Source organism: Sphaerodactylus townsendi, linkage group LG08 (genome assembly GCF_021028975.2).
Source record: "Sphaerodactylus townsendi isolate TG3544 linkage group LG08, MPM_Stown_v2.3, whole genome shotgun sequence".
NCBI lineage: Eukaryota > Metazoa > Chordata > Lepidosauria > Squamata > Sphaerodactylidae > Sphaerodactylus > Sphaerodactylus townsendi.
The window spans coordinates 105,553,706-105,577,181 of NC_059432.1; the positions used below are offsets into that span (position 1 = coordinate 105,553,706).

The window sequence follows — 23,476 nt, forward strand, 5'->3', positions numbered from 1 at the left end:
TTTCCTATAGTGTGGACATATTGCAGGATATAACTATACTTCTGGACTATTTAACTAATCAATACATTTGGAAGAAAAGAATCTAGGGAAGAAAATGGACAGGGAAGTTCATGATGTCCCAGCCACCAGACCATCAGTGCTGTGCACAATAGGTTTCTTACCTCAAACTATTTTTTTCCTCAACCCCCCCCCCCCCCCCGCTCTGTTTCAGGTGTTAGAATTTATCTTTGTCTCTGCACTGAGGCCACAAAGAATATATTTGCCTTGCAGTAAAGTATGCAAAATGCTTCCAAAGTACAAAGCAGACCATTATTTTTAGCCATCTCTGCATGTGCCTGATGTTATCTCAAGGTTCTAATTAATTATTAGCTCTGTACATAAAGCAAATTGGATTAAAGCCCCTACACCTGTCACAGGGTGCTTTACGACCTGTTGTAAAACCACTTAATGGGATCAGACTTTCTTCCTTGATTCACAGAAGGGCGCAGTACTAAATTGCCTATCCAAAGATATTGGTGTGAAAGCCATTTTATTGAGTGAGCAGAGAGATGAAACCCAACATACGCTTCGCTTTCATCCATCTGTCTAATAGCCATGGCTAAACCCTGGATTGATTTTAAAAAATCTGAAAAATGGGGTTAGCCAGAACTAAGATATATATGCCAACCTCCAGGTGGTGGCTGGAGATCTCCTGTGTGGATTTTGAAAAATATTGCTTCAGCAGCAGCTGCTACCACAACACAAGGATCGACAGTGCGTTACTGAAGAAAGCTGTGGCAATCTTTTTGTGGCTGGTTCCGCCTCCTGCAGCAGCCATTTTGTGGCTGGTTCCGCCTCCTGCAGCAGCCATTTTGTGGCTGGTTCCGCCTCCTGCAGCAGCCATTTTGTGGCAGCCATGTGATGGCCGTGCCCGCCATGCGGTGTCAAAGTTGGGGACTCACGGGCTTAAAAAAGTGGGGACCCCTGCCAAGCTCCCAGAGTAGTGGTGGTGATAGGAGTAGTAGTAACAGCAGTCTTATGGGGCCATCTTGAAGGGAAGAGCATATGCATGCTTAATCACTGGATGTGAACTTCTCACACACAGTCACACAAAGTTGCCTTATATTGAGTCAGACCAAATTACTCTGACCTGCAGTGGCTCTCAGGTGGGGCTTTATTTGCATCAGCCTTCCACCTGATCCTTTTAACTGGAGAAACCGGGGATTGAACCTACGACTTTCTGCATGCAAAGCAGATGCTTTACCACTGAGCCATGGATCCAACAGACCCTCTGCTGGCTCTCATTAGGTCATCAGGTAGTAGAAGGGATGGAGGGCAGTCCAGACAGGCTTCCCTAAGGCAGAGGCGTATCTAGGGAAAATGTTGCCCGGTACAAAATCTGAGTCCCCCCTCCTCGTATGGGTGGCCACTCTCCCCTCCCATGACCAAACAACTTCTTTTTGCACCAGGTCTTGAAATCAGTGTTTGGACCCAGGGGGAAGGAGGAGGGGTGTGGCGGCAATCTTCCACACCCCACGTGACTAAATAGCCACAGCCCGGGGACATTTGATCCCACATGTCCCTTGGGTGGTACGCCCCTGCCCTAGGACAGACTTCTTTCTCAAGCCATAGATTCAGAAGGAAGGGGCAATGCTCATCTCTCTCTCCACCCTACCTAGTGTCACAGGCCGGATGCTTTTGGGCGATGCACGTTTGGGCGACGATTCAGGATGCGGGGCGACAGGCTGCACAGGCCGGGTCTGCTTTGCCGCCAGTTTCTTCAGGCTCACTTGCCTCTTGTCGAACATTTCTTGTACGTCCTCTAGCTTCTGAAGAACTCTCTGGGAATTGTTCTACAAGAAGAAAAAGGGATGCCGAGTTAGGCTGAGCTGGTAGGTGAAGAAAGCTCAAAATGGGAGACTCTTGCCTAGATCGGTTAATAGTCGTTCCCAGGTAGAACACACCTGCATGGACATGAAATCCTTAGGATTTGAAGCAAGTCGAAAGATGGGGTATAAATCCAAACTCCAGAAAGATGGTTACCAACCTTGATCCTCTTTGATCTGAGATTGCAAATGCCTTAACAGACCAGGTGCTCGGGAGCAACAGACGCAGAAGGCCATTGCTTTCACATCCTGCACGTGAGCTCCCAATGGCACCTGGTGGGCCACTGCGAGTAGCAGAGAGCTGGACTAGATGGACTCTGGTCTGATCCAGCTGGCTTGTTCTTATGTTCTTATGGGGTATAAATCCAAACTCCTCTTCCTCCTCCTCCTCTTCTTCTTCTCCTCCTCACACAGGTTAGAGGAGGAGGAGGAGAGGAGGAAGAGGAGTTTGGATTTATACCCCATCTTTCTGTCCTGCAAGGAGACTCAAGGTGGCTTATAAGTTCCTTTCCCTTCCTCTCCCCACAACAGACACCTGGTGAGGTAGGTGGGGCTTAGAGAGTCCTGAGAGAACAGACTAGCCCAAGGTCACCCAGCAGGATTGTAGGAGTGCGGAAACACATCTGGTTCACCAGATAAGCCTCTGCCACTCAGGTGGAGAATCAAACCTGGTTCTCCAGATTAGAATCCACCTGCTTTTAACCACTATACCATGCTGGCTCTCCATCTGCCCTCTGGAGAACGAGCCTCTGTATTTTATTTCATTTATAACCCACCTCTCCCCCCAAAAGGTCCCCAAAGCAGCTTGCGCTGTTCTCCATTTTATCTTCACAACAACCCTGTGAGGTAGATTAGGCTAAGATTCTATGCGACTGGCCCAAGGTCGCCCAACAATTTCCACAGCAGAGTGAGGATTCGAACTCAGCTCTCCCAGATCCGAATCCAACACTCTAACCGTACTCTTTCCATTTTCCAGACGTGCTTTAATCCAACAGAATCTGCTGCCTTTAGGTAGGCAGAGTGGGTGCGCTTCAAATCTGGACTTTAAACCATGTCTAAATGACAAATGTTAAGTGGTTTGGATCCAGAGTTAACTGTTGAGCACAGGGGGAAACCTGATGCAAGTAAAAGGAAGTACTTGGATGAGGAACAGGGCATGCCACCGTTTTGACCTTGAACGGGTAGGGGACAGTATACCCCTCTATCACTCACCCAATAGTTTCATGTCAATATTTTATCAATCATTACTCAAATGCCTTTTATCAACAGGGGTGGGGGGGAAGTATGTGGCGGGAATCCTACGTTATGTGGATTACAGTACGATTACTGATCAGCAACTAAATTATTAATTAACAACATGCATCATTACTATCCCATTAATTACATACTGTCTAACAGAACTGATAAGGCAGCATAATCAGAAACTAAGAGCTACACTGTAGCAGTGTTTCCCAACCTTTTCGATGTCGTGGTACCCTTGACCTCGATCTTCATATCTCAGGGTACCTTTGAGGTTCATTTGATTTTTTTTTGCATTTTGGGGGCTTTTTTCCCGTTTTTCGTATGTAAGTGGGGGGAGTGGCAAGCAGGGGGAGGGGAGGGAAAGCAGCGTTGACAGCCGCGTTGTTTGTTTGCCTAAATTCGGCATGGATTGGGGCGATTTAAAGGGAGAGCTTCCTTTCAGTCTACCCCCGAATCCACACCGAATTTAGGCAAATAAAACAATGCTGTTTCTCAATGTTGTTTAAAGGGAGCCCATGAGGCTTCCAACCCCCCCCCCCTTCAAAATCCATTTGATTCCAGTGGGGGAGGGGCAGGCAATAGCATTGTCATGGTACCCCTGGGATGTGTTCAGGGTACCCCAGGGTACCACGGAACCCTGGTTGGGAATCACTGAGCTACAGTGTTATGTCTCAAACCTCGAAGCAATAAATGGACTCTGTATTGTAGATGAGCAGCATTTATTGATCGGCACCCAGCTTGGCAAAACCAGTTTTGCTTCCCGTTTAATTACAGTGTTGGTCCCCCCCTCCCTTTTCTCCAAGGAATTTGAGACAGAGTTAGTTTGGAGCAGAGGCACCCCAAAGTTGGTGATAAACAGCGATAAAGCCACCTGACATCCAACTCCCCACAGGACAACGGAAACAACCCTTTTGAGTTTTTATTTTACTGCTGAAGGAATTGACATGAAATTGACATAGTCATACATACATGCATAGGCCTTTATCGGCATAGTAAATTGACATAGTCTAGCAAAGTAATGCTAGACCAAAGACAGCACACACACACGCACACACATATACACTCACACAAAAGGCAGGCAACCTCCCCCTAGAACCAGGGGGCATACATTGAAAATGCTGGGGGGAAGAATTAGGACTAATAAAAGGAAACACTTCTTCACGCAACGTGTGATTGGTGTTTGGGATATGCTGCCACAGGAGGTGGTGATGGCCACTAACCTGGATAGCTTTAAAAGGGGCTTGGACAGATTTATGAAGGAGAAGTCGATTTATGGCTACCAATCTTGATCTTCTTTGATCTGAGATTGCAAATGCCTTAACAGACCAGGTGCTCGGGAGCAACAGCCTCAGAAGGCCATTGCTTTCACCTCCTGCATGTGAGCTCCCAAAGGCACCTGGTGGGCCACTGCGAGTAGCAGAGAGCTGGACTAGATGGACTCTGGTCTGATCCAGCTGGCTTATTCTTATGTTCTTATGAATTGGTGGGTGGACAAAAATGGCTGCTCGACTCAGCGCGGGACACTTCGCAGGTGTTGAATCCCGGTGTAAACAAAAAACCTGCGGGAAAACCCCACTGTGATGCAAACAACCACAGGGTAAATACTGCGTGCATAAATAGCCTGTATGAGCTCTGGAAAATCCTGATTCAGCTGTAACAATCTAGCATTGCTGCTAGCACGATTAGTAAGCAGCATAGGAAGGTTGGCCTCTGCTCTTCTGTCGGCATTCCGACCCTGCTAAACTGTATGCCTTGCTTTTGATAGCTTTCTTTTTAAAATGACATTGAAAAAAGTTTTATTTAAGACACTGAAATAAGTACGATATCGTAAGTATTGATGTTACATAGAGAAACATAACAATACTTAGACAAGTTTACATATTTGTCACTTATATCTAAATTAAAATTTCTATTTTGATGTCGTTGCTAATATTTTCTTATTAGAAGGATTTGTTTTGCATAAGTATCTTATCAAAGGGTTCCAGACAGCTTGATAAAAGTCTAAGCAGTCTTTGTTGAGGAGAGTTGTAAGTCTGGGCGTTTTCCCACTTACCAGTAGCTGCGCGCTACTGCAGGCAAATAGCGCGGGGTCCCTCGGCACTCCCCACTACAGGGGCGGCGACAACGCAGCCACCCCGACGCTGCTGCTGTCACGCCCCCTCAGCGCGCGTCATTCCTGGCGCTCTTCCAAATGGCGCCTTTTGATGACCCCGCACAGAGCGCAGTGTCGTGGGGAAGCCCGGGCGCGCGGCATAGGGGGGTCGTGGCAAGTGGGGAAACGCCCTCTGTCTGCTGTTCTGTAATCTTGGATTTTTTGAAACCATTCTTCAATGGATGGTAGATCCTGACTTTTCCAATATTGGGCAATTACTATTCTTGCCGCTGTTAATAAGTAATATAACAGCTTATTATGTTTTTGTAAATTAGTGTTTTCATAGTACCAAAGGCCTAGATTAAGTTTCTGGTAGTTTCTTGAATTTATCATTTATTACACTTGCGACGTTTTTGTGTATTTCCTTCCAAAATTGTTCTATTTTCTAACAGACCACCAGCAGTGAAATAAAATGAACCTTCCTTATCTTTACACTTCCAACATAGAGGTGAGCCCAAATTGTGGAATTTTGACATTGTTAGTGATGTTAGATAGTATCTATACATCTTTACACCATTCTCTTTAATCTCAGTGGAAAGGGTTGGTTCCATATTATTTTTCCAGAAACATTCCCATGTATTTAGGTGTACATTTTTCTTAAATTTCTCCAATACCACTTTTTAAACGTATTTTTCATGAATGTTACTGGGGAGTCACCAGAACCTACCCGGGCCAGAGTTTGATTCCGTTATCACACCAAGGGAGGGACAGCCTGGACCAGGGGCCTGCAACCTGCGGTTCTCCAGATGTTTATGGACTACATATCCCATCAGCCCCTGCCAGAATGGCCAATATTTCATGTGCACTTCTGTTTTGCTCCCTAAAATTAGGCATACAATTGGACGTGCAAAATGTGGACTTTGTAAGGCACAAATAGGAAGGAAGATTTTAAAGGAAAACACGATGCGCTGGAAAGCATCATCATGCTCTGAAACTTTGAAGCTGGAAAAGAGGAAGAGAGAAAGACTCAAGATGAGGTGGACTGAGTAATGCATAGGTCTTCAACCTGCGGCTGTCCAGATGTTCACGGACTACAATTCCCATCAGTCCTGCCAGCATGGTCAATTGGCCATGCTGGCAGGGGCTGATGGGATGTGTAGTCCATGAACATCTGGACAGCCGCAGGTTGCAGACCCCTGGCCTGGACAACGTGCCCCCAACCACATGAAATTCGACTCATGCTTACCTTTATCTCTGGGGTGAGGATCATATCAAACTGATTGCAGAACTCCTTTGCGTTCAAGAGCTGGTGGTCCTTGGCAGTTTCCAAGAATCTCTCAATATCGCAGAGCGCCGTTTCTGCACCCTCCTGCGTCTGGCATTTGTCAACAGCTTGGGAAGCCAGGAGGTAGATTCCGGATTCGCACCACTGGCTGGCCTTGAAAGAAAGAGAGGAAAGCAGAGTTGGTAGAACCTTGAATTATATGGGTCTTCCATCCAACAACAATTGGACCAGTCACACTTCAGTCAGGGGTGTCATTTAGAGACTACTTCTCCTCTAATTGACTGCCTGTCAAATACTTAACACTTTCAAATACTTAATTTTGTTTCTAGAAATCCAAAGAAGGATACTTTCCTTAAACAAGAAACTTTACCATATTACTAAAACGCGTTTTTAAAACAGCCCAACAGGGAGAATTATCCCGTTTTCTACCTTCGCTAACCAGCCACATAGGAAGCAACAGGACTTTATGATTTTTGGACCTAATGGAATTTCTAACGGAAAAGCAGACCCAATTAGTAACCCCCTCTCGGCACACACAAATAATTAGTAACCCACTCTCAGGAACTGGTGAGAACCTGCTGGATCCCACCTCTGTGCACATTACATTATAAAGATTTGAAAATCATCATTGTCTTGGGACAAGTGAATTAGCCTTTTGGGTGTAAAAGTGGATTGATTCTATCTATATGCACCCACCCCATAATATTTTGAATATGGTGGAACTTGTAGGTGGTAGCCAGAGACTGCCTGCTATTACAACTGATCTCCAAGTGACAGAGACCATCTGGAGAAAATGGCCAGTTTAGAACATGGAATCTATGGCATTATAGTTCATTATAGTTCAAACGTTCCTCTACAACTCTGGCCCCCTCAGGATGTGCCCCCAAACTTCCAGGAGTTTCCCAACCTGAAGATGGCAACCCTTGCCTGCACAGCAGGTCAAAGAAAGGTAAATTGTGAAAATGGTGTTAGAAGAATCCTTAAGCTTCCCCTTCCCTGCACACTGTGATGCTAACTGGAAATGTCCCCTGCCCCTAGCTGCAGAGTGCCACTCTGGTGGAGGAGTGGGGAATCAAACCTGGTTCTCCAGATTAGAGTGCACCTGCTCTTATCCACTACACCACGCTGAAACATCAGCCACTCAGATGAGTCCATAGGCTGCTCCATCATCCAGTCACCTTTGAGAAGAGGGATGAGATCAGACGTGGGATCCAGAAGGTTCTCACAGGTTCCCGAGAGTAGGTTACTAATTATTTGTTATTGTGCTCGAGAGGGTTACCTAATTCAGATTTTGCCTTACGTGATTTTTTGGCCTTAGTTACTACCCCTCCTCGGCTGGCCTCAGCAGTAGCAAGCAGAACTTGAAGCAGTCTAGCAGGAGGTGCGACCAAGGCGTCGCGTGGCAGCCTGTAATCAAGGCAGTGCATTTGTTTCCCACCCAAGGACCAGCGCAGCGGCTGCGTCCTTGCCACAGCCCCGCCCAGGAATGCCCCGCCCCCGGAATGCCCGACCACGCCCCCGTCGTGCCCTGCCCAGCCCCATTGGCGCTACGCCACAGTTTGAATCCCACCACCATGGGAACCCGTTACTAAAATTTTTGGATCCCACCACTGGATGAGATGGTGGAGGGAACACAGGAGAAGGAGGAGCTGAGTTCTGCCTCGGGGAGAGAGGACGGACAGGTCTGGCTCAGGAAAAAAAGCAGAAGAGTGAAGGATAGCTCTGCCGGGCAGTGTGGCAGAGTGGTTAGTTCTCTCTCTCCCTCTCTCTCTCTCTCTCTGGGAAAGAAGAGAGTGCTCGATTGTTAGGCCTGTATCTGCGGATGAGCGGACCTTGTACTATTTAGTCTGACTCAGGGGAAAGGGCGGGCTGGTGTGAGTGGAATCCTGTGTATGCAAGAATATCCAGCCTAGTGTTGAGTCGATAAAAGTCTTGTCGAAGGCTTTCACAGCCGGATTCAACTGGTTGCGGTGGGTTTTGCGGGCTGGTTGTGGTGAGTTTTACCAGACCACGGCCACACAGCCCGGAAAACCCACCACAACCAATAAAAGTCTGTTTGTGCCAGAAAGTATTGTCGAGAAACCTATCTGAAGCCATAACCAGTTTCAATGTTTGTGCCTCAGCCAGATTTCTACTTTGCCTACCCAAAGACCTCTGTTGCTGGTTTGTTCCTTTAAAACCAACCTGTAAATAAAGGTGTGCACCACAGAGCTTACTTTATGGCAAACCCAAAGCCTGAGCTTTTATAGCCCAGTCAGAAGGTAGAAGGAATGTTATACACAAGGAAGCCAGGTTGCAAAGTTACAGGCTAGAACAGGGGTGGGCAATTATTTTTTCCATGGGGCCGCATAAGAAACAGAAAATATTGTGGAGGGCTGGGCCAAAAGGCAGGGGGGCGAGGCGCTTTGGAAAGTCCCACAGAAGCCGGCAGCCAAGGCAACCAGCTTCTGCGAGGCTTTCAAAGACGCCTCGCTCCCCAGCACGGCAGGGGGGCCAGTCAGGGTCATCCGGCGGGCCGGATGTGGCCCGCGGGCCGTATAATGCCCAGGTCTGGGCTAGAAGAAGGCCTTCTCCGTTGTGGTACGAGAACTTTGAAACTCCCTCCTCAGGACAATTTTTGTTTTGTCCAGCATACCCCCAATAACAGTTATTGGGCCTTCTAGTGTTGTTTCTGTTTTACCCCAGTTCTTAAGTCACATATTATACGTAAGATCTCCTCCGAACACCAATTCTTTGTTATACACTGGAATTTGAATTGGCTTATTCTAAGTTTTACGGATGGTCTGTGGGCCTTTCCCCACTTGCCACGCCCCCTGCATGCCCCGCGCTGCTCTCAGCACGCGTCATTTCTGGCGCGCGCCCGGGCAGAGCGCGGGGTCATCAAAAGGCACCGTTTGGAAGAGAGCCAGGAATGACGCGTGCTGAGGGGGCGCGACAGTGGCAGTGTCAGGGCGGCTGCGTTGTCGCCGTCCCTGTAGTGGGGAGTGCCGGGGGACCCCGCGCTACTTGCCTACAGTAGCGTGGGGCAGAAGGTAAGTGGGGAAAGGCCCTATGATAGCAATAAATAAACTACTTCTTCTGGTGACCCCCCACCCCCACCCAAAAAATTATCTCTCCTGCTTCTTTACGTGACCACTCAACTTACCTTATCTAATTGTTTGTGCAGTTCTAGGGACTTCCCTAAAATATCATACTGTTTCTTGGTCTCGTTGGCAAAGTCATCACAGATGCGCCTGAGTTCAACACACTTTGGTCTGATGGAGTCCACTGCGTAATGGTTGTTTTGGATCAGCTGGTCTCCATGGACAGCCAGGGACTGGGCTTTTTCCAAAGGTTCCTGTACAAAACAAAAAAAGATAATAAATATTTTTAAACGGACAAGAAACAAAGATGACCTTCAACTGAATAAAGAACAACATGAGTTTCCCATACTTATATGCAAACCTGCACTGCATCCATGCATCGCTGGATATTGCACGATACTGTGTCATAGTAATCGTTTGCAACTGAATTGACTGCCCTGCGCAGGAAAATCCAGCTGCAAATGATTAATGCAATGCAAGAACTGGGCAATATCCAAGGATGGAGCCTGAGAGGTTCTTTATCTCACTCTCATACACATTTCTACCACCAGTAACTAACTGTCTAAAAAGCCTAGGAAAAGGCAAACCTGTCCTTTCTCCTCCAGCTGCTTCCGTTCCTTCAGAAGACTCTCCACACGGGAGACGCTGTCTCCAATATCCGTGAACCCGGCTTGCGTTTCCATCAAGTTATCCAGCATCAGTTTGACCTACAAGCAAAACGTGCAGAAAATTTTAGTTATATGTTGCTGTGAAGTTATGTTGCACACCACGTAGAGCCCTTCAGGGGTAGGGCGGTCTATAAAACCCAATAATAAATAAATAAAATAAAATGATGCAACAAATTAGCAAAAGGCCTACAGTTTCCTGACTATTTTCAGGTTATCCTTGAGGCCACTTAGATATACTTGAAGGCAGAGGCGTACCGGCAGAAAATGGCAGCCGGGGCCGTTTTCTGCCCCCCAGCAACTCCCCCTGCCCAGCCCCATTTACGGCCCCCTGAACCCCCCCCCCCCAGCCTGGCCCCACTTACCTGCGAACTTTCCCTACTCCTAGGACCAGCCCAGTGGCTTCTGCACCTGCGTCTTCCCGCCTCTAGAGGTGTACAGCATTGGGTGACCAGCAGTGCTAGAGGCGGGAAGAGGTGGGTGGGGAGGCCACCGGTCTAGTCCTGGGAGCAGGGAAAGTTCTGCAGGGCCAGAGCAGGAGGCCGGTGGGGGCTCAATCACCACTCCCCGCCCAGGCCAGACTCCCAGGCCCCTGGCAGCACGCAGGGAGCCGGGCTTCCATAAGTGGGGTTGGGGGGGCACGTCAGCGGAGTGGTGTGGGGGGCGATTTTACACCCCCTTGTGATCGCATGAGTGATGCCCGGGGACGCATGCCACACATGTCCCTCTGGCAGATCCGCCACTGCTTGAAGGATTCAATATGTTTCCCAGTACAGCCAGCTGTGGGGTGGGGGACTCTGTCCACGCAGGGAATAAGTTACAAATCCCTTTCCCCAATGTGCTTCCTCAACCTCCCGCTCTACCGCAGCTGTGAGGTTTTAAAAGAAAAGCGACAAGGTCTGATCACCAGTCGATCTACTTTAGATAACTCTGCCCTGCTTTTCTCCCCGACGTGGAGCCAAATCTGCTTACGACATCTTTCTTCTGTCCCAACTTTATCCTCACAATCAATCCTGTGAGGGAGGTTAAGCTTAGAAGATGTAACTGGCCCAAGATCACTCAGTGAGCTTCCAAGGCAGTGTGGCAAGATCTAGACCAGGGGTAGGGAACCTGCGGCTCTCCAGATGTTCAGGAACTACAATTCCCATCAGCCCCTACCAGCATGGCCAATTGGCCATGCTGACAGAGGCTGATGGGAATTGTAGTTCCTGAACATCTGGAGAGCCGCAGGTTCCCTACCCCTGATCTAGACCTTAGTCAGATACTCTAACTGGTACGCTACACTGATTCTTGGAAGTCCTGGCACCTTGAAATTTACAGGTAGAAGACTGAATTCTTCCTGGCATTCTGCCGATTCTGCCAGATGTGTGGGCAACAGCTGGCACATATATTCAGATCAGACACATAGGGCACTTTCACAAGTGTCGGATAATGCACTTTCATTCCACTTTCAATGCACTTTAGAGATAGTTTGCAAGTGATTTTTGCCATTTCACAAAATAAAATTCAGCCTCAAAGTGCACTGAAAGTGGAATGACAGTACATTATCCAGCATGTGTGAAAGTGCATCTAGCACTTTCATAGATGCCAAATAATGCACTTTCAATGCACTTTAGGGATAGGTTGCAAGTGATTTTTGCCACTTCACAAAATAAAATTCAGCATCAAAGTACACTGAAAGTGGAATGACAGTACTTTATCCAGCATGTGTGAAAGTGCACCTAGCACTTTCACACATGCCAAATAATGCACTTTCAATGCACTTTAGAGATAGTTTGCAAGTAATTTTTGCCATTTCACACAGAAAAATTCAGTTGCAAAGTGCACTGAAAGTGCATTATTCAACATCTACAAAGGTGCCCATAATCTGACATTTTTCTAAAAAGTGGGAACAATGTGTGCTTACAACAAAAAAGGCAGTCAACATCTACTTCAGTGGCATTTGGGATGGAGGAGGAAAAAACCTAAACATTCAAAATTGTAAGGAAGATGCAAGACAGCACCTCTCTGAAATCCTGCTCAAAGTGTCGGAGTTGTAGGCACTGTTCCAGCTTCAGGTGGTGCTTGGACCAGAACTGATCAAAAGCTCTCTCCGTTTCATCCAGCTGGGCGAGCAACCTGGTGGGGGCAATCAGAGAGTCGACTTAGAGAGGTACATCTCTAGAATTCAAAGCCCAGAAGAGGAAAACGTAGACACAAACCACTTGATCCCTGTAAGAGGAAAGATCTAAATGAAAAGGTAAGAACATAAGAACATAAGAACTAGCCTGCTGGATCAGACCAGAGTCCATCTAGTCCAGCATTCTGCTACTCGCAGTGGCCCACCAGGTGCCTTTGGGAGCTCCCATGCTGGATGTGAAAGCAATGGCCTTCTGCTGCTGCTGCTACTCCCGAGCACCTGGTCTGCTAAGGCATTTGCAATCTGAGATCAAGGAGGATCAAGATTGGTAGCCATAGGTCTAAATGAAACGTGTTGTCGAAGGCTTTCATGGCCAGAGTTAACTGGCTCTTGTGGGTTTCTCAGGCTGTGCAGCCACGGTCTGGTAGTTTTAGATTTTGATAGGTGGTATGGACTTTCTGTCCAGGCTACCACAAGGCAAGACACAGAAAAATATTTTGTGAGATTTTTGAAGATAAATAACAGTTTGTGTAACCTCTATGTTAAGAATGGGATGACCCAGAAAGGGGTGGAGACAGAAAGAAGCAGGACGCTTCAGAACTCATGAAGTTGAAGGAAGCAAGGCCACTGGGCTGGGACGTTGATAGATTATTACAAGCTCTGAACACCTTGTTTAAGGGAACTGCAACGTAGCCTGCTTCTGGGAATAAGATTTTGTTTCAATAAGCATGGAGACTGTCGTGCAAATGCCTTAGCAGACCAGGTGCTCGGCAGCAGCAGCAGCAGCAGAAGGCCATTGCTTTCACATCCTGCCTGTGAGCTCCCAAAGGCACCTGGTGGGCCACTGCGAGTAGCAGAGTGCTGGACTAGATGGAGTCTGGTCTGATCCAGCAGGCTAGTTCTTACGCAATGTTGTCGGGAACTAGTGGGAAGGGAAATGTTTATTTTTGCTATACTGTAAATGTTAGAATTTATTGTTTCAAGGATTTTTGTGTGTAATTGATGAGAGTTCTTTTGGGGACCTTCATCATCTCAAATCCAATACACCAAGCATCTGGAGTCTTAATGAAGGAAGAAATGGACTTGGCATTATCGAACTGTGACGTGAAATTAAGCTTAAACAGGACCTTGAATTGTTATGTTAAATGTTAATACTTGATGAGTGTTATATGTTAAGGAAAAGTAAACAATTTTGTTTGAAATTTAGTTGTGGCAAAACTCCTTCCAAGTTCTGTCCCACTGAACCCACAAGCTGAGGTTACATTGCTCTGGTGATGAAGGCAAGAGAGGGCTTTGCAAATAATTACAGTCTGCCTTCCAAGTAGCAACAGTTTCCGTGTTTTTAAAGAAAATCTTCAAAATCCTCCCATGCGGGGCAAAATCATGGTAACAGACTCCACAGAAATTCTTCACTGGTTAAGTGGATTGTTTTAGATTTCAGTTTATTTTTAGAAAGTCTTGGAAGGTATGAGGTATGATGAAAAACTAAAATGAGAAATTGAACCGTTTATCATTCTCCATTTCCAACGGAGCCTGTTTCTGGGAATCAGATTTTGTTTCAATAAGCATGGAGACTGTCGTGGCAAACTATCACTTTTAACAGTGATTAAACCGTTCACCCACAACTAGGCATTGTGGATGATCCTGAGTTTAAAAGACCGAGTCTGTAGGTTTGAAAGGAAACAAAAATCACATCTCATGAATGCTCATAAATGGACACAAATTTTGTAGAGTGAACTACTTTTTCTTGAATGGAAAATTTAAATTAGAGGTTTTAACTTCCTCTGTACAAGAGTTCACAGAAACATCACTTCGTGTTTCCATTACGATCAGTCAGGCAGAATTGCTAAGAAAACACACATGTTTAAGATGCTCAGGTGAAAAAATGGTACCCTCTGGGTGTTACCGCTGAACCTATTTGTTGACTAACCTGGATAGCTTTAAAAAGGGCTTGGGCAAATTGATGGAGGAGAAGTTGATCTATGGCTACCAATCTTGATCCTCCTTGATCTGAGATTGCAAAAGCCTTAGCAGACCAGGTGCTCAGGAGCAGCACCAGCAGAAGGCCATTGCTTTCACCTCCTGCACGTGAGCTCCCAAAGGCACCTGGTGGGCCACTGCGAGTAGCAGAGAGCCAGACTAGGTGGACTCTGGTCTGATCCAGCAGGCTAGTTCTTATGTCAGTGGTGGCGAATCTTTGGCACTCCAGATGTTATGGACTACAATTCCCATGCTGGCAGGGGCTGATGGGAATTGTAGTCCATAACATCTGGAGTGCCAAAGGTTCGCCACCACTGTCTTATGTTCTTATGTTCTTGACTGTTTCTTAGGGTTTAAGTACCTGTGCTGCGAGGTATTGCATTTTGGACAGGCGTTAACTTTAAGGCGATGACTTGTCCTTTCATTCATTCTTTCCCCAAAAAACTCCCCCCCACAAACCTAATGTGCATCTGTGCAGATAACTATTCCGCTCAAAAACCAACATCGAAGGCAGGTTTCTCTTTTGCGGGGATTAGTGAACGCGACTGGGTTGCTCAGTCTGAGCGCCACACCCACCTCTCCACGGTGGCAACGTTTTCAAGCTCGTCTGGGCTGAGCTTGCTGGTGGCACTTCTTGTGATGGGCTCTCGGATACAAGTCAGCAGTGTGGCCCCCTGCTTTACAGCAAGTTTCAGCTCGTCCTGTGGAGAAGAAAAGGAGAAGAAAAATCAACTCTGCAAAAGGGTCAACTGCTACGGGTTGCCTCCAAGACCATAGAGTCATAGAGCTGGAAGAGAACCCCAAGGGCTATCAAGCTCAATCCTCCTGCCATGCAGGAACACACAATTGAAGCACTCCTGACAGATGGTCATCCAGCCTCTGTTTAAAAACCTCCAAAGGAGGAGACTCCACCACACTCCAAAAGAGTGCATTCCGCTGTCGAACAGCCCTTACTGTCAGGAAGTTCTTCCTGATGTTTAGGTGGAATCTCTTTTCCTTCACCTTGGACCCATGACTCCTGGTCCTGGGCTCTGGAGCCGCAGAAAACAAGATTGCTCCCTCACCAACACAACATCCCTTCAAATATCTAAACAGGGCTGCCATGTCACCTCTCCACCTCTCTTCACCAAGACTTCTATTTTGGAAGAGGGTTGGCTTCCACCCAGGTTCCACCTTGTCACTCCAGGTTCACCTTTGTTTTCTCTCTTCCAAAGCCCAGAGAGCCACCTGGGAATCCCCCGTGGTCAAATCTCCAGTGCAGGGGCATAGCTTTGTACTTTGCTTCCCGAGCAATGCTTTGTCAGCTCACTAGACACCTGCTGTTGTTGTGCGAAATGTAGGTTGTTCTGACCTCGGGGGAGACTGCATAGTCTCTGGACTTTAGGACTGGAAAGGTGCCATCCCGCCTTGGGAACTGGTAGTCAGGGGTGGTTTTAGATGATGTGGGGTGTGACATGAGGTATAATGAAAGGCGGTTTGCTGGTTATGCTTAGTTCTGACAATTGAAGTCCAAATGCTTATTCCTGATGCTGTTTCACAATAAAGAACACAAAGAGCTGAACACAAAGTCACTTTATTGAATAGCCCAGGGGCATGACATACCTACAGGATTGCCTCTCCCATTATAAACCCCCAGGCTTCCTTTAGTCAACCTCCAGGAGCCTTTTGCAGGTACCTGCTCCCAGGATTGGGTGGGTTAGCTGTCGCCAAAAGAAGGGCCGTCTCAGTGGTGGCCCCTACCCTGTGGAATGCACTCTCTGATGACTCCCATGCCCTGCCTGGCTTGTTTAGTTCCATGGGGCATGCAAGGCTGAATGGCTTAAGTTGGTCTTCAGAGTGTAATCCACGTTTGGGTCATTTTGTTAATGGTACGGTGCTAACTACGTAGGTCAAGAGTTTTAACATTTTAATGTTGACATTTGATACCTGTTATCTGCTTTCATATTGTTTTTAACTCCACTGTTTCAAAGTTGCAAGTTGCTGCAAGATTCCTTGGGTGAGCTGTGACTAAAAAACTATTTGGCTTGTGGTGCTAACTAGGGGGCTTTCCCCACTGACAGAGTTGAACTGGTTTCTACCTAGGTTCGCCTCAGTGAATCCCCACTGCCACCAAGCTCAACATTGTTTTGTCTCAGTTCCCCCCCACCCTCAGAACTGCGACATCCTTGTCGCAGTTATGAACTACACTTTTCTGCCGGAACAAGGTCAGTACCACTTTGAAGCTTCGAAGTGGGGAAGCATCGAAATGACACCTCATCCGTTCAACCAATCACGAGCCGCTTTCGTGGCATGCGCAGAATGGGAGAGTCGTGGCAGGCAGAAAGCACATGTAACTGTAAACTGTAAAAACTATATATATATAAAAGAACGCTCCTGTTTCCTGCCGTAGCACAAGCTCCAATCACGATCTAGGAGCGAAACAGGCACCAAGATGATCCTGCCCACTTAGCTCGGTTCCAGGGGGCCAACTCAGTTGCTGTGGGGACAGCCTGGAATCGCCCTCCACTGAAGGGAACCGAGTCGACCTTAGCTCCCTTCTGTAGTGGGGAAAGCCCCTAGGAGGCATTTTAAATACAATCTCTGCAGGAAACACTCCTTGGATGAGCTGCTTCAAGGCAGCTCCACCTTGAATACACCCAAGAGAAGTCCAGCAAAAATTGCTCCTCTGCCTGAAATCGCACGGATCTTACCTACGTCCCCAAACCAGAACCTGGAACGGTGCTTCTGGTCAGATTTTCAGCAGCAGCGTGGGAAAGGGATGCAGACTGTCCCCGCAGATTTTCCACATAGTTTTTAAATTAGGAATTGAAAGAGAGATGGCAGAGGGACGGAAGTGGGGAGAATCGACTCCCATGATTTTAGCGTTTATCTTTTTTGGCAGGGGCAGAGCTGCAGGAATGCAAAGACTCACCTTCAGCTTGTAGTGTTGCTCTGTGTGGGACGACAGGAGCTCCTCCGTACACTGCACGTCGTTGGGAAGCTCTGTCTCCGCCAAGTCCGTTCCGAAGGTTTGCAACATCTGCGCCGTGGTTTTCACTGTCATGGCGAAATTCTCAATTGCCTGGAAGAATCAGGAGAGTAAAGGCAGAGGTGGGATCCAGCAGGTTCTCACAGGCTTCCAAGAGTAGGTTACTAATTATTTGTGTGTGCCGAGAGGGGGTTACTAATGGGTGATTTTGCCGCGTGATTTTTGCCTGAGTTACGCCCAGAGGCGTTCCTCCCATTGGGCAAAGTGGGCAGTTGCCCTGGGCGCAGCCTTGTGGGGGGGCGTAGGTTCGTTTGTGGGATTTTTTGTATTTTCAGTGTTTTTTCCATTTTTGGCCTGCGGGGGGCGCAGTTTTTAGGTTAGCAGCACCAAAATTTCAGCGTATCATCAGGAGACTGTCCTTATGCTACCCCACAAGTTTGGTGAGGTTTGGTTCTGGGAGTCCAAAGTTATGGACTCCCAAAGGGAGTGCACCCATCCTCCATTGTTTCCAATGGGAGCTAATAGGAGATGAGGGCTACACCTTTGAGGGTCCATAACTTTGGACACCCTGAACCAAACTTCACCAAACCTGGGTGGTATCATCAGTAGGGTCTCACGAAGATACTCTGAAATTTTGGTGCTGCTATCTTAATAATTGCACCCCTGACAGCAGGCATCCCCTAAATTTCCCCAGATTCTCTTTTTAAATCCACTCCCTTCCTGCCAATGCTTGTTTTCTTTCTTTCTTTTATTCTCTCAATGCCTAATAAAGGTTATTATCATTATTATTAAATCCACCCCCTTCGGCATGGATTTAAAGGGAGAATCTGAGGTCCCTGGTTTAAACATTGAAAGTGATGCTGTTTCAGGGTGGGGGAGAATCCACCCCAAAAAGAGCATCACTTTCAATGTTGTTTAAACTGGGTACCCCAGATTCTCCCTTTAAGGTGGATTTAAAATGAGAATCTGGGCTCCCTAGTTTAAACACCATTGAAAATAATGCTGCTTGGGGGTGGATTCCAGCATCACTTGTTTAAACTAGGGAGCCCAGATTCTCCTTTTAAATCCACCTTAAAGGGAGAATCTGGGGTCCCCTGTTTAAATAACATTGAAAGTGATGCTGTTTTCCCCAATTGGGAGGATTGGATACAACACCATAAAATGTTTTCATAGCAGTAATAAAACATTTTGAAAGCATTTTGAAAATGTTTTAAAAAAATATTTCTGCTGTGCTCAGATTTGTGAGTTGAGGGATGTTCTATAATGTGATGGTGACTTTGAAACAACCTGGTGGAAAAAATCATTGTTGGTTACCGTGGGAGAGGTTGGCCACCCATGGGGGGGGGGGGCATCAAACTCAGGTTTTGCCCAGGGCTCCAGTTTGCCTAGGTACGCCCCTGGTTACGCCCCTCCTCTCAGCAGTAGCACGCAGAACTTGAAGCAGTCTAGCAGGAGGTACACCGGTGTGCGTGGCAGCCTGCGCCTGCGTGCATTCGTTTCCCACCCAAGGACTGGCGCAGCGGCTGCGTCCTTGCCACAGCCCTGCCCAGGAATGCCCCGCCCCAGGAATGCCCAGCCATGCCCCCATCGTGCCCCGCCCAGTCCCATTGGTGCTATGCCACAGTTTGAATCCCACCACCATGGGAACTTGTTACTAAAATTTTTGGATCCCACCACTGAAAAGGTAATTTTAAAAAAACTTATTTTATGGAAGTGCTAAGCCTTCAGAAATCCCTTTGAAACAGCAGTTATTAGAGACAAGTATACGGACAATTTTCCGAAAGACTGGAAATCCTTTGCAGACTACTTATTGGAAACATATTCAAACAGAGAAACAACGGCAGGATTTGAGACTTGAATGAAAACTGTGTATTGGATTAAGACAACTTTATAAGAAGGACTAAAAGTGAAAAAAATGTAGATGTTAATTATAAGCACCGAGTTAGAATTATGCTTGGATCCTTAGTGAGATACTTGGAAGTCACCATACATCAGTGATGGCGAACCTTTTTGAGACCGAGTGCCCAAATTGCAACCCAAACCCCACTTATTTATTGCAAAGTGCCAACCTGGCCATTTAACCTGAATGCTGAGGTTTTAGTTTAGAAAAAAAACAGTTGGCTCCCTCTTCCTCCGCCCCACCCGCTCGAGCAGGGGCCAGCCTGCTCTAGCCTCCAGCAAGTCCCACACGCACCGCTCTGTGCCTCTCCAGCATCTCTGCCCCCTCTGCGCCCCCCCCCCGGGCAGCAGCCACCTGGAGCACAGGCACCAGGCCCGCCAGCTGAGTCCTCCCTGCTCACCTCGGTTCGCACACATCGTGCTCAGTGGCCGCCCCACACATGACGAACTCCGTGTGTGCATGCCCACAGAGAGGGCTCCGAGTGCCACCTTTGGCACCCGTGCCATAGATTCGCCATCACTGCCATATATACATGTAGGTGTTTGTGTGTGTGTGTTTTCTTTTCTCTTCTTTTTATTTAGTGTTGCTACTGTGAGGGGGGGGTGGGGAGAAGGGTTCTACATCAGGATTTTAAAAATGTTTTTATGTATGTGTTATTTAGAGGTGTAGAATAAATGGAAATTTTAATTTAAAAATCCCCTTGAGCAAATTATTATTTCCCCCATTTACTACTAGGGGTTGACTGACTGGACGCCAGCTACAATCTTAGGGACATATTTTTTCTGGAAGGGAGTCATAACATGAGACTTAGAACTGACAGCCCCATCCAAAAGGGAGGGCAGGATGGAATCCACCACGTTCCTTCACTGAGGTGGAACGTGGGTGGCTTCCCTGTGACTCTGCCGCCACCACCGCTGTAGCGGCATAGCAGGGGTGATCTGGGGGTTCCCGAGAGTAGGTTACTAATTATCTGTGTGTGCTGAGAGGGGGTTACTAATTGGTGATTTTGCCACGTGATTTTTGCCTTAGTTGCGCCCCTCCTCTCAGCAGTAGCGCGCAGAACTTGAAGCAGTCTAGCAGGAGGTGCACCGGCGTGCATGGCAGCCTGCGCCTGCGTGCATTCATTTCCCGCCCAAGGACTGGTGCAGTGGCTGCGTCCTTGCCACAGCCCCACCCAGGAATGCCCCGCCCCCGGAATGCCCGGCCATGCCCCCGTCATGCCCCGCCCAGCCCCATTGGCGCTACGCCACAGTTTGAATCCCACCACCATGGGAACCTGTTACTGAAATTTTTGGATCCCACCACTGAGCACACTAAACTATTCAAGCTTTACCACAGCGTGAGAAGGACACCCATTCCAGAATCCCTTACCTGTGATTCCATAAGGCACCGCAATAGATGTGACACCTAAAAACCACACCGAGCTAACACTGCATATTACTTGCTTCTCGCCTCATGAAACCCTCCAGTGGGATGCCTCTCACACCCAGCTCAGGACTGATCAAGGAATTTAAGTGGAAAAAGAACGCTTTTGGTAGAAATAAGCACAAGGCTTCGTCAGATACGAAGCTCAAATGCTATTTTCAGAGGACAGACAGCTTTGATCGAACTCGGCTATCACAACAAAGGGTTTTGCGATTTGAAAACCTTGCGGCAAGGATGCGGCTGTCGATTTTCTTTTTTTCGTCTCACGCTGCCCCAGTTTGTTTAAAAACAAAAGGAGAACAGGCACAGCCCAGAGAAACTTGGCGGTGTGAAAAGCAAAGTCAAGTTGCAACTGACTTATGAGAGCCAGCGTGGTGTAGTGGTTAAGAGCAGGTGGATTCTAATCTGGAGAACCGGGTTTGATTCCCCACCCCTCCACCTGAGTGACGGAGGCTTATCTGGTGCACCAGATGTGTTTCTGCATTCCTTCATTGCTGCTGGGTGGCCTTGGGCTAGTCACAGTTCTCTCTGAACTCTCTCAGCCCCACCTACCTCACAAGGGAAGAGGCTTGCAGCAGTTGTTGACTATATTTATTTCATTTTTCAAATTTTAGGTGTGTTTCTATTTATATCCTGCCCTCCCCAACAGGGCTCAGGGCGGCGAAATGGAAATACCTGGCAGAAAAGTTGTGTCTTGCAGGCCCTGCGGAACTCGTTTAAGGGCCCTCATCTCAATGGGGAGCTTATTCCACCAGGTAGGGGCCAGGGCTGAAAAGGCCCTGCCTCTCGTAGAAGCAGCTCTTCTCTAAGATTCTCTGGTGTGAGTATTGTGTATGCCATCAAATACATCATCCAATGCACATTCAAAAGTACATCAAGGTGTCTGAAAGATTCTGTATAATACTATAAGTGTCCACTGAGCTAACCGGGACCTGCATGTGGAGTGGTCGCATCTTCAAGACTGGCGGAACATGAATTCCACGTGCTCATACTTCCAAACCATGAAAAAATTGAAGTTAAGATTTATATGATGGCAACAGTTTGAAAACCATCAGGGACTGCCGTCTGCTCTTGAAACTTGGGCTGCTGCAAAACGTCTTTATGCGGAATCTTTATCAATGTAAATATGGTCAGTGTAATTTGTGTTGGTTTTCATTTTCTCCAGATGAACAGATATCTGTCACCTAGAGATGAGTCGTAATTCTGGGAGATCTCTAGCCAGGAGATCTCCAGAGGTTGGCAACTCTAGGGCCTCCCAGGTCATAATTTCCCCTTGTTATATGGTTGTCAATACTGGGAGACCACTCAGAATTACAACTTATCTCCAGATGACAACGATCAGTTCCCCAAATCCCCAGGAATTTCCAAACCTAAAGTTGGCAACCTTAATTGTAGAGGACTTTACCAACCCCCACACCCGAAAAACATAATGAACCCTTTTCATACGGCAATATATCAGGGAAAATCTGGTGTTGTGGACATTTAAGATCTTCTGCAAATACATCAGGGATGTGCTCAGGGCAAGTACTGAAACTGGGCCTCTTTCCCTTGAGAGCATAAAAAGTCGCCATCTGTTCTCTGAAGTCGCCATCTGTTCTTTTATCATCTATTTATTAATCTACTGTTTTGGGATGCTGTCAGCATTTTTATAGTTTTAATATTTAATGCGGTATTTGGATGTTTTATTGTGTTTTTGACCTTTTTAACCAGCCCTGAGCCCTTTGGGATAGAAGAATGAATGAATGAATGAATGAATGAATGAATGAATGAATGAAATGTGTCGTCATCCCCACCCCAAGAGCACAGGTCCCGTCAGGATAGCGTTAGTAGCACATGGTCCAATCGTATGCACGTTTACTCAGAAGTAATTAGAACTTACCGTCCGATGGTGGATCCACTGGCTGTGCCCGTATTCCAAGGTTCCTCCTAACTCCCGAGTCAGCTGACTTTTGTCGATGTACTCATGTAGGTCAGAAACAGAATTTAACATGATGATCTGCAGCAAAGAAGCCAAAAGAAATGAATGCATTCATTAGTTAATTAAAATTAGGCCAGATTCAGTACACATTCCGACGCTGGCATCAAGGTGAACTTGAAAAAAGTGAGCAGATAGATGCAAAATAAGGGGGGGGGGGAATGAATTGCATATATCATGAGATGAATAGAAAATCTGCAACCCCACCCCCCAACTATCACATTTTCCACTAAGGACCAAACTACAAGTAACAGTGACCTCATGGCTGCCACAAAGATGCCATGAGTCCCCCTTTAAAGTGATTTTAAATGCCATGAGGGTTAAATCCATCACCCCAGTGCCTTTTTCAAGTGTGGAAACAGCTATGGGGGTGCGGGGGTGCGGCTGTTTTGGCCCTTGATAAGACCCGAGAGATAGGGAAGGAAGCTCTCAGCCCCTTCGGGATTGGGCCCTCACAGCATCTCACATTAAAATGCAGAAAACTTTTTGTGGTGGCTGCAACATCACATACTTTTCGGCCCTCAGCTGTTCAGAGTTGCAACAACAGGAATTATCCCAGTTCATTCTCACAATGATTTTCAGAGGTAGGTCAGGCTAAGAGAGAGAGACTTGCTCAAGGTCATATCATAAGCTCTGTGGTTGAGTGGGGATTTGAAGAAGAGTGTGGATTTATATCCCCCCTTTCTCTCCTGCAGGAGACTCAAAGGGGCTTACAATCTCCTTTCCCTTCCCCCTCACAACAAACACCCTGTGAGGTGGGTGGGGCTGAGAGAGCTCAGAAGAACTGTGACTAGCCCAAGGTCACCCAGCTGGCGTGTGTGGGAGTGCACAGGCTAATCTGAATTCCCCAGATAAGCCCCCACAGCTCAGGCGGCAG

General features: G+C 47.2%; 1 protein-coding gene across 1 annotated transcript in view; it reads right to left on the reverse strand.

Moving 5' to 3' along the window:
• Positions 1-23,476, reverse strand: part of MCF2L2 (MCF.2 cell line derived transforming sequence-like 2) — a 72,034-nt gene that overhangs the window by 1,347 nt on the left and 47,211 nt on the right. The window contains exons 6-13 of the mRNA XM_048506938.1: positions 22,504-22,620; positions 17,243-17,392; positions 14,908-15,032; positions 12,236-12,350; positions 10,155-10,274; positions 9,630-9,821; positions 6,446-6,637; positions 1,655-1,832 (exon numbers count right to left, since the gene is read on the reverse strand). Coding sequence (XP_048362895.1) covers positions 1,655-1,832; positions 6,446-6,637; positions 9,630-9,821; positions 10,155-10,274; positions 12,236-12,350; positions 14,908-15,032; positions 17,243-17,392; positions 22,504-22,620 — 1,189 coding nt within the window. The remainder of the gene's footprint in view (positions 1-1,654; positions 1,833-6,445; positions 6,638-9,629; positions 9,822-10,154; positions 10,275-12,235; positions 12,351-14,907; positions 15,033-17,242; positions 17,393-22,503; positions 22,621-23,476) is intronic.